Below are 14,972 nucleotides of genomic sequence, written 5' to 3' on the forward strand. Positions count from 1 at the left end.
TATTTTATTCCTCCTTTGTTTATGGTATGTAATCGAAAACGTTTAATAATTTGTTTCTTCTTTCAAAATCTAAGTTGTCCAAAATTTTCCAAAATGGTTCAAGATTTTTAAAATGGTCCAAAATTTGATATTGTTGGATACCATTTTAAGAAATTAGAAACGATCTCTTTGCAGTGTTAAAGGAAAAAAAGCTGGAGTATTAGTAGGAAGAAGATAAAATAAGCCACCATATTAAATTGCGTTTAAATCGTGTGGACGCGACGTAATGACTGTTTTATCACATATTAACTTCCCATTACGAATAACATAATGGATCCGATGTCTATAGATGCATTTATTTGTATACACGTATAATACTTGTACACGTAATGTTTATACACAAATGTTTTCTTTCCACTAGCATATTTCGACAAAAAATGGTTATTTCATTCAAAACCGGGTCATTATATTAAAAAAAAGATCCTTTTTATTGGTAGGTTGATGGGCAAATAGGTCACGTGATGGTAATTTGTTACCATCGCTCCTAGACGTTGGTGCCGCCGCTGTAAGAAATAGCTATTAATTACGTCTGTGCGCCTTCTTGGGAACTAAGAAATTATTACCCTTCTAACCGAAACTCAGCAATAATAAGTATTGCTGTTGTGTTTCATTTAGAAGGGCATCAAGATCAGGCTTGCACAAACCCCTAGTAGTGTCTCGAAAACGACGCACATTGATGTCCATAATTTCATTTTACGAATATTTTTTTCACAAAATTCGATTGATTTTATCAAGTTGATGAATATGGTCGATACTTAATAGTCAAGGCAGTCCAAATCTTACCTATCTTAAATTTTATTTTATTTATTTTTTACATTTGAATATAGAATATACCACTAAAAGTCAGAAAGTTTATTTAGTTTTTAATTTTTAGATAAATATTTTATCGATCGTTATAGATCAGTGGTTAACTTCTCACAAAAAACTACTTCAAGGTAATTTTAACAGGTCGCAATCATGTCAATTTTGAATTCCCATTATAAAAAATATAAACTATAAGCGTTGTTAACAAGGTATAAAAATGAAACTGAAAGTAGACTCATATTGCAGATACTTTTTTGTGTAAAGATTAATTGAACATTAAATATGTTTGTGACGGTTTTATGCGAGTTACGAAAATTTTGTAAAATCTTTTCAATGTAATTAAATGATTAATTTTTTTATATCATATTTTAACGTTAATATAATTTTATAAAACTAAAAATTTGAACGTATATTATGTATTATAATACATATGGATTTATCAAAGCTAATTTAAAATATAGTTTTAATGGCATTCATATTTAGTTATTTATAGAGTGACATGTCATCGTACAAAACTTTGCTAGCAGTTATGAGTGTTTAAATACGCATGAAATTTATCGACTAAGGAAAACTTGAGAAAAGCAACGAACCTATTGGAGGCAGTGCCGCATGACCTTGAGAAGAGACCAAAAGTATTTACCTAGCGGTGGCACGTTTGCGAGCTTTATATTTACAAATTGCAATCAAAATTTCAAAGGCATATAATATTTATGATGTTTGTAGTTCATACATATAATTTTCTTATTTGTCTAATTTGAATTGATCTTATAGTTCATAACCCCACTTGTCTTGGGATATATCTGCCTGCCATAGTTGTTTATGACTGTTTTGAACATAAAATAAAAGGAATATACATAGGAACATTCACAGATAGTTATGTTTACAGACGAGGTCAATAAGGTTAGTCTTGGGTTGGTTTTTTTAATGCAAGAGGAGCGGCTATTAAAGTCCCAACTAATCAACAAAAAGTAAACACGTTTTCATCGTAGTCGATCTTTTGTAAATCCGGTAAAAAGGCGACAATTTAAGAAAAAAATCCTGCATATTTAAGACTTTGGGCAAAACATGTGACTTCCTATCTATCCTCATTTAGCATTTAAAATAATACATTACTAGAAAAAATAAGTTTAAATTGAAGCTACTTATATATAGAGACCGATATACTAAGCTGAGAAAAACTCGTAATCTATTAAGGGAAGTTAAAACTCTAGAGCTTTTGCTACAAGAAAAGTTACTCAAATAAAGTAAATCTAGCACTTACACCGCTTAATTACTGTAAGGTATACTAGTATTTCATTTTTTCAGTATTGTTATACATTTTTGCAATAAATTCAAATGTAAGTTGCATTGTTTTTGTTATTTTAAAGAACTCGCATAGTCGCTCCTTTAAATAGCCAGATTTTTAATGGTCTCAGTATCCATCAATCTTCATTTAAAAAGCATTTTTAATGAATAATAAAATTAATTTAGGGGGGGGGGGGCGTTTGTGCTCTAGGAAAAAAAAACAGGTTTATTCTATAATAAGCATAAATATATTAAAATTATACCTAATTTATAGACATTTATTTAAAATACAACCGACGACTTATTTTATGTTATAGGGGGCAAACGAGCATGAGGCTCACCTGATGGAAAGTGATTACCATCGCCCATGGACATCTGTGGGGCAGGTGCTGCAGGTGCGTTACCGGCCTTTAAGGAAGGAGTACGCTCTTTTTTTTAAGGTTCCGTAGTCGTATCGGTTCGGAATAAGCTTCGGCGAAAGCTGGTTCAACAGAGTGGTTGTGCAAATGTCTTAAAAATCGTGTTGCTGTGGGTTTTTGAACATTAAGGTGGTGCGGGTGAAACTTTGAATTTTGACAAGATGTCCGAAGGTGAAATTCAGCAGCCGGAATTATTCCGAACAATGCGTAAGAACATTTTCCGTGAAATATTCGGTATAAGATGCAGAGCGTTCTAACATCTCTACGCAAAGCAGATCAAGCAGGTCGAAAAGGGCTTGATTGTCGATAATTCGAGTCGCTCTGCGTTGGGTACGGTCAAATGGAAGACCATTTGACCCCAGAGGTAAGAGCAGTACTCCATGTGTGGCCGAATTTGCATCTCGTAAAGTTTTAGGCGATGTGCCGACGTGAAATACTGTCTCGCCTTGCTGACCACATCGAGCTTTTTGGAAGCCAATTTGGCTTTGCCTTCCTTTGACCGCGGAACTGAACGATGTTCGAAATATCAACGCCCAGTATTCCGATACTACCTGTGGCGGCTATCGAAATTTTCTCAAATCGCGGAGATACCATAAATGGTGTTTGTTTAGCGCCTACGAGCAAACTTGCCTCTTTTTGGGGTTGAAGTGGACTAATTTTAGCCGGGGGATCCGAAACTACTAAGTGAGCCTAAGAGACTGCTAAGGGAGAGTACTTCCCCGCCAGCAGATATTTTAAAAGCAAAATAGCAATCATATATGAACTATGTTTCGTCGGCCCCAGTTCGAGACTTTTTTTAATGAAGACTCGATTTCAGACACAGGTTTGTTCCGCTTTTCTCCGACGTTTTCCTGAGAAATATTAGCCCGGCCGGTGTATGAGTTGTCTAAAGTACTGTCGTCTGTCAGCAGTGAATGTTACAGATTTGCAAAAAGTCACCGATATGCAGAAGCAACAGAGTGGGTAATAGAACGCAGCCTTATGCAACATAGGCATTAACGAATTTTAAATCAGAGCATGCACCATATAACGACTTTAATGTTCCGATCTGCCAAAAAGCTGGTGATCCAATTGCATAATTTCCAGGGAAGCCCTTAGGAAGGAAGCTTCGAAAGAAGTGCTTTGTGCCATACGCTATCGAATGCCTTCGCTATGTCCAGAATGGCCGCCAATGCTTTCCGTTTGCTCTCAACTGCTTCCGCCCATCTATAACTAAGGTACTCCAGAAGATCACTGGCTGAACGATCCCAACGGAAACAAAACAAAGAGGTGATGGCTATTGGCCTATAATTTGACGGGTCTGGGCGGTTGCTCTTTTTAGGGACAGGATGCACCAAAGTAGACTTCCAGGAGTTCGGCTGCTTCCGTAGTCAGCGAGTATTCGGTAAAGAGCGCTGACTATCCGTTTTTTAATAATATAGTATGAATATTCTCAATAAAATATTCAGGGTTATTGGTAATTCGACGTATATCCGTTACGAGGTGATAGGGGTGACTATTTGCAATAATTTTAACCCCCCCATATGCATGGTACAAAAATTTACCATTTTTGAGTTATCACGTTTTTTTAGCTTTTTTCAAAATTTGTCAAAAATGCAACTTCAAAAATTTATTTAATAAAAAGGTATCAATTAAAATCTATTTTTTTCTTTTGTTTAATAAAAACGATTAAAGACTGGATATTTGTCAATATTTAAACAATCATTATCGGTCCAAATTAAAAATGCGAGACGAAAAACGAAATTACTTCAATATTTTTTTGATTTTTTCAAAATTTGGCTTACAGATTATTTTTAAAACATAACCGTTTTCTTAGCTTTAAAAATATGTATAAAAAGAAGGAAATGAAATAAAATGATCAGAAAGAACGCTGGTTGAAACTCGTAGTCCAACATGAACGAATTCGTATTAAAGGTAGACACGAAGAAGTCCCTGTCCAAGTCAACTTTACTTAAGTTAACTTTCCTTTCAGGGTCTTCTTAGTGGGTAAAATGATTCATTTTTTTTAGATTTATTGTCGTATCTAGATCAAACGGCTTAATTTTCTGAAGAAACCGATAAATACTTACGTTTTGTTTATTTAATTAGCACGAAATATTTTTTGGATTATACGATAGCGGTTATCGAAAAAATTTCGGGGGGGGTTTGAACCCCCAAAACCCCCGCCTGCCTGCGGCCATGACTTGAAGTGTCAAAAAATATATTCTTAATTATATTTTAAGTACAGTGAGAAAAAACGTCAAATAACCGGAGGACGTCTTAAATATTTATTTTTCAAAACAAATTTCTAAAGTATTATATATACGTACTTTAGAAATTCGTTTTATTAACGTAAAACGTATCCTTTTTGTCTTATAATTAGCCCCATGGTGAAGCCTACTGGTACTGTAAATCCTCACTGACTTTTAATAAAAAAGACGTTACAGTTTAACGTTACGATTTAATGCCCTCGTCTAATTTTTCATTGAAAATTTAATAGTAGACAAATTATACTCTTTAGTATGTTTGAGAATTTATGTTTTACCTTTTAGATCTTGGATTTTTATATTAAGTACAGTATAACGCACAATTAGAGTCTACCTTTATTTACTTTTAGCTTAATTTAAATTCAGACTTTACGTCTATTAGTAAGAATACCCAACGGTATTAGATGGAATCCAATGAATTAGTAAGTCAATAGCTTTTAAATCGTAGAATATCGTCATAACTTTTTTCAGCTTTGTTATCGGTAGTCATATAAGTTTAATGGTTGTCTCAAAACTTCGATTTATACATGTTTGCAAAAAAAAAACACGCTGACCTTGAAATTATAATTTCACGAAATAAAGATCGAAACTGACCTCTGGAAAGGTTAAGAGCACATCACTTTTATTTGCGTCTTGCATAGCGACGATGTCGATGCTGAATACGGGACAAGTTTTTCTAACAGTTTGAACTTAAAATATTCATGGCGGTATATAATATTGTTAATGATAATTATATTTTATGTGATTTTAGCTTATATTACTTGTTTGACCTTTGCATTCTTTATTGATATTTACTTTAACAAAAAAAAAAAACATTCCGAAGAAGAGTTTAGCATCCAAAGATACGGCGATTGAACATTTTACATAATTTATGATAATGGTATAGTGTATGTACATTTTGAAGGCAAAATACAAAAAAGGTTACCATTGGAAAAAAGACTATCATAGTATTTTTTAAGTTTAATGCAAGCAAGATTCAAGATGGCATAGGTTGATTGCAATAAAAAAATCAAAACCGATGTTTCCTTATAAACTGGTTTAATCAATAGATTGTGTACATAACAAATTCTTAATTTGCTTTGTACCTACTGTTGTAAATATTAACATACTAGGCTTTTGAATGCCACTTTTAATAAGCGTTCAAATCAACTAACAAACATCAATAAATCATTTATTTACTGTATTTTTGGGTAATCGGTTAGATATGGTTTTTATTTAATTTTAAATATTAAAAGGTATGTAATTTTAAAGGTATCAATAAAATATTAGTTGATAATGCTACTACTGAATTACTTAAATATTTATTTCTTATTTACAAAATTATTTACATGCCAATGAAAATATATATATGTATACGGCTTTTTGAGTTACGACTACTACGTAACCTTACTTTACATTATTAAAAATATTTTTTTTTACAAAATACTGACCGCTAGATTTGAGGACTAATTTAATCGATCTCCTTAATGATTTCTTTTCATTAATTTGATTTAATATGTGATAAAGAGGTAAACAAGAATAAAGGAAATTAAAATAAGTAATATAGAAAATATTTTTAAGAACCTGCTTGCTCAAAATAGGACGTGTTTATTGTTTCTATATATATTGTTTCTATACACACCAATAAACATTAAAATCTTTAAAAAAAAAATATTTTATATAATAAATTTTAGATATGTTGCAAATTTGCTTAGTTAAACCTTATATCAGTCTGTATATATCGTAGGTATTACAGCATTTATTATAAAGGCTAATATCAAACAAAGCTAAAAATCTATAATAAAAAAAAACAAAGAAGTTGAAGTTGAGCATGTACCTTGGCCTAATACCTACTAATGTACGTTAAGATATTTCCAATCTGGTGACAAATTATTATGTAAATTGATGTGAATAAATCCTTCTAATTCTGCGTGAGTGCGTGTAGCACACATTGTTACACGATATCACACACGTGTGATGACGATCATAGATGATATTCGGGGATCTGACATATCGATACTAGGTTTTTGTCGTTTGACAACACGTTTGAACACAACGCCGGGAGAAATGTATAAAAGATTTTGCTCCGACGGTTAAGGCATCAGTCGCTCATTTGGTATCAAAGTATCCAAACATATCTAATCAACCATGAAAGTGGTACGTTCAAGAAAAAAATTATATTAATATTTATTTGTTTTTGTTTTTTAATTTTTAATATGTTTTTAATTTATTTTTGTGTTTCTTTAGATCATTGTCGCCTTCGCCCTTGTGGCTGTTGTTGCTGCCGTCCCCGTCGGAGAACAGGAACCAATCGAAATTCTTCGCTCAAATTTTGATACCAAGCCTGAAGGTGGCTACGCTTTCGAGTAAGCATCGATCGTTATTGTTTAGTTACTATATTAAGTATATAGATATTAATCTTATTTATATATTTATACATTTTTTATTATTACTAAAAAAATAGGCTGTTTTTATACATTTAAAAAATTATATAAATTATATTTTTGTATGAATATTATTGCATTAACTCTATTTTTAAATTTCAGTTTTGAAACAGCGAATGGCATCAAACGCTCTGAGCAGGGAGAAGTAAAGGAAGCTCTTGACGAGGAAAACAAGCCCCACCCCGTCGTAGTAGTCCGTGGTAGTTACTCATACGTCGATCTAAACGGAAACCCCGAGACTGTAAACTACTACGCTGACGAGACCGGTTACCATGCTGAGGGAGCCTCCATCCCCAAGGTCCCATCCCCATCCAGGAGATAAACAATCAATACCATCGCTAACACTAAGGAATTCAATGTGTAATTGATTAACTATAATTATTTTTAATCAATTATTCATGGAACATTTCATGGAATTTTCGTCTTAAAAATCAATGTCACTTGAAGTGTTGTGGCGCAGCATCCGCCATAAAGCTCTTGCGCTTCTCTCTATAATTTGATGCTCACTGCCATATTTTTGTACGTTTTTATTTTTTGTTACGTTAAGATGATTTGTACAGCAAATAAAGTTCATTGATTAAGTATTTTTTTATTTTTTTTTAAGATCCCATTATGATGATTATATAATTAATTACTACTGGGCTCTTACTTGGGCTCCCAATTATTGTTTCGTATTAATCATACCTGGAAAATTGGTTTTAGTAACACAAAATTTTACGTTAATAAATTCCTTATAGCAAATGTTGCAATTAATTTGATTTTTATTCAGTTTTTTATAACACAAAATACGTATCAGTACATTATCAAATCAAATAAATAGTTAGGTCAGAGGTAGTTTGCTAAATACACAGCTTATGTAATATGAATAAATTAACGTTTATTTTAGATAAATATAGTAGAGCCGGTCTTTGTTTGTAGATTGTCTGTTTGTTGACCGTCTGGCGTAATCATAAGGTAGCGTCATCGGGAATTTATTTTAGCACGTGACATAATATGACTTTTTTAATATTCGTTTGAACATTAACCTTTGTACCTTAGCTGTTCGAACCAATTTCCTACGGGTAACAGAAAAAAATCATTTAATCGTTTACAGCGCTACCTACTGGGCCAAACCTTTATCATCATCTTTAACCAATCAAACATGACAATATAATCTATCCAGCCGTTTGAAAGTTTATTTAGTAGCTTTACATATATAACTGTATAATTAGTGCGACTCTTCTAATTTTACTGCTGCTGAATGTTAATGTTTTGTTAAATACTTTTGTGGGATATTTATTTTGAATTTGCTGATTAATTTTAATCATAAAAATACAGCCTAGGCTTTTTTTTTGTTTTGTGAAAGTGGTTAAAGCACCTAACCTATATTTTTTTCTAATTGTTTAGACTTCTCACTTTAATTTAGTAAAAAAATATATCGATTAGTGCCTTAGTTTTGTTTTTATCCCAATTAAAAAATAGAAGAACAGGACGTACACTTCAAACATATTTTATTGTATTACTTCCGAAAAGGCAAGAACGCCTCGCAAGCACAAAAGAAGTTATATGCCGTATACGGAAATGGAGCCTTGAAAGAAACGCAGTGTCGAAAATTGTTTGCCAGAATTCGTTCTGGTGATTTTTCATCGGAAAATGCTCAAAGATCTGGCTGCCCAGTCGAAGTCGATGGTACCCATATCAGGGCCATTATCGATTCAGATTGCACAACACGTCTTGATATTGCACAGAAACTCAATGTATCGCACACATGCATTAAAAATGTTTGGATATATCAAAAACTCGTTTTATGTAAAAATTTCAAATTTTCCTTCTTGTTTGAAATCGGCAATCACTTAGTTGCCAACCCTATATATATATATATATTATGGCAATTGAAGAAAGCGTAGATATAAACTTAAATTAAAATATTCTATGTGATTGTAGGTTCTGCTTTATGATTCTTCTTGCTTTGCTATAAAAAATAATTTTGATAAATCTGTATCTTTTTATAATAAACTAGCGGCCCGCCCCGGCTTTACACGGGTGGATATAAGATTTTTTTTTAATTTTTGCCATTTATTTATATATTTTTTGTTATTTTATTTTTATCAATTTGGAAATAGAAGCCGAATTTGTTCGTCATTTTTCTTTTAATTTAATTAACGTATTTAAAAATAAGGGAGTGCTATTTTTTATTTCTATTTCTATGACTTACTAAATTGGTAATATATTGAATGGAATAGCCGATTTGAGCAATTCAAAATGTAAATCAATGTGAATTGAGACAGTCTTGAAAATAATATGTTTTATTTGTGTAAAAATTAAAACAGAAGTATGAATAACATGGTCTAATTTTAATCGGTACTTCTATTAACTTTTCAAATGTAAAAAGTGGTCATTGTTAAATAACGATAATAGTTGGACATATGGTATCGGAAGACTTTTGTAGATATTGATGTGTTCTTTTATATTATAGAACACACTTTTGCTCTATTAGCAAGAGTTTCCGCAGTGCATACGACGACAAATGGGCATACGTTACACCTTAAGTTATAGTATATCAGTTTTAGTTAAGGAATAAGGATTAGGAATACCTAATATTTTCTAGTAATAAATGTAGCCTATGTTACTCAAAGTAAATGTAACTTTCCAATGGTGAAAGAATTTTTGAAATCGGTACAGTAGTTTTTGATTTTATTCATTACAAATACATACACATATAAACACACACATACACACACACACACAACACACAAAATACACCTTATTGTGGTTAAAGACATTTATTTCAAAAGAAATTACATTTCACTTAATGAGAAAACAAAACAAAACATTACGTACTAATTGAGCTGTGGGCGTTTTAGCAGATACTTATTCCTATTATACCTTATTCCTCTTTATAACAGTAGCGTAGAATTTAATTTTACTTACATTTTTTCGATTACAAATTTGTAGACATGTAAAGCGCTATTTACGGGCGTTATACATAGTGACTACCATTGATTATTTATAATATAGGGTAGTCACTATGTATAGTTTTAAGCTGACTTAATTTGACTTTAAGGTATAGTCGGCATAGACATGTAACCTATATCCTTCTTGCTGCCTGATAGCTGAAGCTTGTTTCGTACCATATTCCATCAGGACGTTCGCTAGTTGCGAAAGAGTAACACACAGACAGACGTTTAGAATATTGAACTGTATTTGCATTAAAAATATTAGTACAGATTAGTGTAGGTGTAGTCGGCTTGTTTTACCTGGTAATCTTACCGCAAACCGTCATCTAATTATATATGTAATTCTTTAAATAAACAAGATTAGTCCAATAAGTTAAATAAATATAAGCTTTTGAGGCTTGACAAGCGTGGTAAAATATGCATTATGAATTTTAAGCGCGTCACGCTTATTAATTGTCTATAGTCTATACGACAAACATCCAGATATCAACTTAAACCTATCACATTTCTGGTAATTGAAAATAAATTTTCAAAGTTAGTAAGTTTAGCTATAAAATACCTACATCGTACCTAAAAGTGCAAGCCACCAATTTTGACAAGCTTAATTTGAAATTGTGCCACGATAAGCTAATGCCCCTAATTACTCAATAACTGGGCTAAGGTCACATCTCCGTTTGATTAGAAGATTCGGGCTTATTTCACAACTACAGGAACAGCTCAAATCCTGACTGTCACATGCGGCAAATTTTCATCCAATACTGCATGTTTTCTACACGATTTTTTCTTCTCGACCGAGCTAATTGTGATAATTTCAGATAATTTTGTCTATACACATGAAGATTCAATTGTGTTTACCCAGTTTTGAACTCATAAATTTCGGTTAAGATTTATTTGTTCTAACTACATGGTCATCACGGCTCTTCTATCTTCAAACCTAAAACATGTCCTTGACTCTTTGACAGCAAATAATAACGTTCAATATAATTTTTGCGGATTTTCAACCGCAAGTCAAAAGTGATACATCGATCCAACGGTTGCTTTATGAGTGACGTGCTCAGCTATAATAACTGGATTACGCAATTATTTTTAGAATATTCATTCAGAGTAAATCTTTGTTTTGCTAATAGAATCAATAGATTGCAAGGACAGTTTTTAAATAGCAGATATTTAACTATGACATGACTAGTTTCCACTCGCGGTTTTTATCCGCGTATGATGGGGGCAGATGTGATGTTTTTTTTGCGTCCTGGACAATGTTTGTCCAAATTTTTTTGTTAAGACGTGACAGTGTAAGAAGCAAAACAATGGAAAATTAATTAATACTAATTTAAAAGTAGTAACATCATATTATGATATTCATTAATATTTATCTAATTATAAATAACTTCTAAACATTTATTGATATAACGCAAATACGGAAACCGCCCACTGTTGTGCGTAGTAAACGCTGAAAAGAGTGTGAACAGGCAATCTTAACGTGATAAAAAGAGGCATGGAATTTGGTTGTGCCTGAAATTACAAATGTGGAAATCGGTATTGAGGTTTATGCCAGTCAGTTAGCCAGTTGTTAAAGCTTTTTCGAAAGGCCACCTAAGAGGATGAATGTTTCTATAGAAGTCAGTCATTTTTGAAAGTTAGAAATATTAAAATCTGTTATTACAATATTATACAACATTTTTGAAAATAAATCACCTAAGGAGCTAATATTCGGGACGTAAGTGTCTACAGATGTTCGTCTTTTTTCATTTTAAAAAATAGGTAATCATGGTATTTATGCACACGGTTAGGAGTAAAAGACTCTAATTTTGAAAGCTCATCATCCAAGAGGATGAAATTGGGGACGAAAATTTGTACTTTTTATTTTCAACGTTAAAATATGGATCGTTTGTTAAGTATATTGTTTATGGGTTTCATTGGTTTCAATCCGTCCATCCCAAAAGTCTTATGGTTTCTCTAAAGGTGGTTTTATATTTTCCAACTATTCGAGCGGTTCATTTTGGGTTCCTATATTTAAAAAAGCTGTAGTAACCCGATAGATTTTTTTATAACTTTTTTATGTTAACTTTATATGACAATAACATGTACTAAATAATGCACATAAGAATTTTTATTTGACTTGTATTATGTCGAATGTCGATCATGTTTGAACTTTAAAGATTGAATGGTCCAAAATCCGTCTCAAACGGCAAGAATTCCAGCGTAGCACCAACTGCTTCCAACTTTCAGACTCCGAACTCCGAAAAGTTTCGACAAAAACTAAAAAAAAAAATCGAAATCGAAATATGTTTTTGAACCCAGAACCTCAAGGTATGTAGCCTTACACGCTGTCACTAGACTAATAAGGCAGTCCAATAGTTGATTTCGAATAATATTGTCATATTTTTTTTATTTAATCATTGTGGGAACTTGTTAGTTCCTCATATATATGGTAATTTAATAAGATATGCATTTTAAAGCTAACGGCTAGACAGTACAAATTATTTAATTTAAACATTGACAAATTGTTTTGTGATTATCATCCCATTTAGACGGCTAAGAATTTTTTTTATTAACTTTATAAAAAGTTATATTAAAAATAAATAAATTAGATTCAATTAAAATGTAACTGCCTATTAAGCCACACATTGGATGTATTACTATAAATTTAAATTACTTGGTAGTTAAGCATTCGCATAAAATTCATCAAAAAGTTTTATATTCAAAAAATGGTTTATTTTTAATAAAACTCTTAACATCAAATATAAAGATAGCCATTAGACCTATCATTTTAAAAATTGTTAACAGTTCTCATCATAAAAAAAAACTGAAACAAGAAAAATTACTTTTTATATACATGTAATAATAATAATATAAAGTTTCGTATATCATCTGAGTGCAAACAATCTCATGATAATTGTCATACCAATATTAACATATTCTATAAAAGCAGACAAATTCACTTGAATAGTCATGCTAGAGCAATAAAAACCGGTTGTAGATATAAATTGAAGAACCGAGAAGAAAGTCGGTTATTATTCTTTTTACCACTTTATTGCATACTTTTCCTCATATTCTTCAAGTCACCTATGGAATCCAAGATACATTTGAGTGAATAAATCTAAATTGGTTCACTCTATGTACAAATGTCATAGGAATACAAAGCACACACTCGTATTGCAATTTCGTTAGTCTCTTTGCAATGTCATTATCATGTTATGTTTCTATATCATGCAATAATAGAAAAACAGACATACCTTTCACATTTTATTCAAACATTTTGCTTCAAAGATTTTTATAATTTATGCCATACTTAACATAAAGGATAAAAAAAGTTCTTTACCTAAGACACATTTTCTGCTAAAAAAATACTACTATTTTTATAACGCCATTTGACATTACGTTATATCTGAGCGCAGCCGGGGCAAAAGTATAAAAGGTAATATTCCGAACATTAGAGCATCAGTTACTCCTTCGCTTTCGACGAAATCAAACCTAAGTCATAAACCATCAAAATGAAAATGGTATGTCGTTAATTTCAAAAACGATTAATTCAGTTTTTAATACAATATTTACATCATAATGTATATATATTTCTAGATCATTGTTGCCCTCGCTGTCGTGGCCGTTGTCGCCGCCGCACCTGCTGGTAAGGAGGATCCCCCCCAACCCCAGATCCTTCGTAGTGAATTTGACCAAAAGCCCGATGGAAGTTACTCTTACAGGTAAATTGATCGTTAAATTTTAATATATACTCTGAGTCTATTATAATCACTATTATTAATAATTATTCTTTGTAAAATTTATATATGTATTTGTACGTATATTAATTTCATATTCACAAAGGTAATATTCATTTTGCATTGAATATAGTTTATAGCTATGCTAGGATCTGAGTGATCTTTCAGCAAAGTTACATATGTAATGTGCCAATATGACTCATTTACGTATCACATAGCATAGTGACAAAAACGGAAATCACAGAATGTACATTTGCAATCATAATTGGTACTGCTTTATTGATTTCTTGTTATGCTAATAGTTTTGAGGGCAATTCTGCACTATAGTCCGCTAATATTTTTGATGACGCCAAATGATGATATTTTAACTAAATGAGTTTGATTTAATGTATGTTTTAATAACATGTTTATTAAAAAAAATATTACTATTTAATGATGTTCTTTTAAATTTCAGCTACGAAACCGAAAATGGAATAAACATCCAAGAAAACGGTGAAATCAAGCAAGCTTTGGACGAAGAGAACAAACCTCACGACGTCGTGGTCGTCCGTGGATCCTACTCATACACTAACGACCAAGGCAAATTGGAATCCATCACCTACTATGCTGATGAAACCGGTTTCCACGCTGAAGGAGAATCAATCCCTAAGGTTCCCGTTGCCAGGAGATAAATAATAACAACCAAGGAATTTCGCTTTAATAAGAAAATCGATTAAATAATTATTTTATTTAGTCAGTTAGTTGTATATGAGTAAAAAATGAGTACTCAGTGCCATATATTTGTACTATTTGTTATGATCGTTAACCTGTGGTATTCTTAAAGCGAATAAATGTTACTGATTTTTTAAACATTTTTTTAATTTATTAAGACACCATTTATTATATCCTTGATTCAATCATATCAAATAAAAAATATTTTAACACTCATACAGGAAAGATCTTAACTTTTATTTTGACAATTATTTTGTATTCGATTGTATTCTCTATATTTCAATAGAGATTCTAAAAAAATGGCGCGCCTTGACGGTTATTGTAACTTTCCTAATAATCTGAAAAAAAAAGCAATCATTATCCTATTATATGGTGGAATAATTCAAGTGTCTAA

General features: G+C 31.7%; 2 protein-coding genes across 2 annotated transcripts; both read left to right on the forward strand.

Moving 5' to 3' along the window:
* The first annotated feature begins 6,817 nt into the window (after window positions 1-6,817).
* On the forward strand, window positions 6,818-7,799 carry LOC124530382 (larval cuticle protein 1-like). Its single transcript, XM_047104536.1, has 3 exons — window positions 6,818-6,928; window positions 7,019-7,137; window positions 7,318-7,799. Exons 1-3 carry the CDS (start codon window positions 6,920-6,922, stop codon window positions 7,535-7,537), a joined length of 348 nt encoding a protein of 115 aa, XP_046960492.1. The 5' UTR covers window positions 6,818-6,919; the 3' UTR covers window positions 7,538-7,799.
* A 5,737-nt stretch (window positions 7,800-13,536) lies between these two features.
* On the forward strand, window positions 13,537-14,716 carry LOC124530700 (larval cuticle protein 1-like). Its single transcript, XM_047104955.1, has 3 exons — window positions 13,537-13,651; window positions 13,728-13,852; window positions 14,322-14,716. The coding sequence occupies exons 1-3, from the start codon at window positions 13,643-13,645 to the stop codon at window positions 14,536-14,538; spliced, it is 351 nt and encodes a 116-aa protein (XP_046960911.1). The 5' UTR covers window positions 13,537-13,642; the 3' UTR covers window positions 14,539-14,716.
* Window positions 14,717-14,972: the final 256 nt, after the last annotated feature.

This window comes from Vanessa cardui, chromosome 6 (genome assembly GCF_905220365.1).
Source record: "Vanessa cardui chromosome 6, ilVanCard2.1, whole genome shotgun sequence".
Lineage (NCBI taxonomy): Eukaryota > Metazoa > Arthropoda > Insecta > Lepidoptera > Nymphalidae > Vanessa > Vanessa cardui.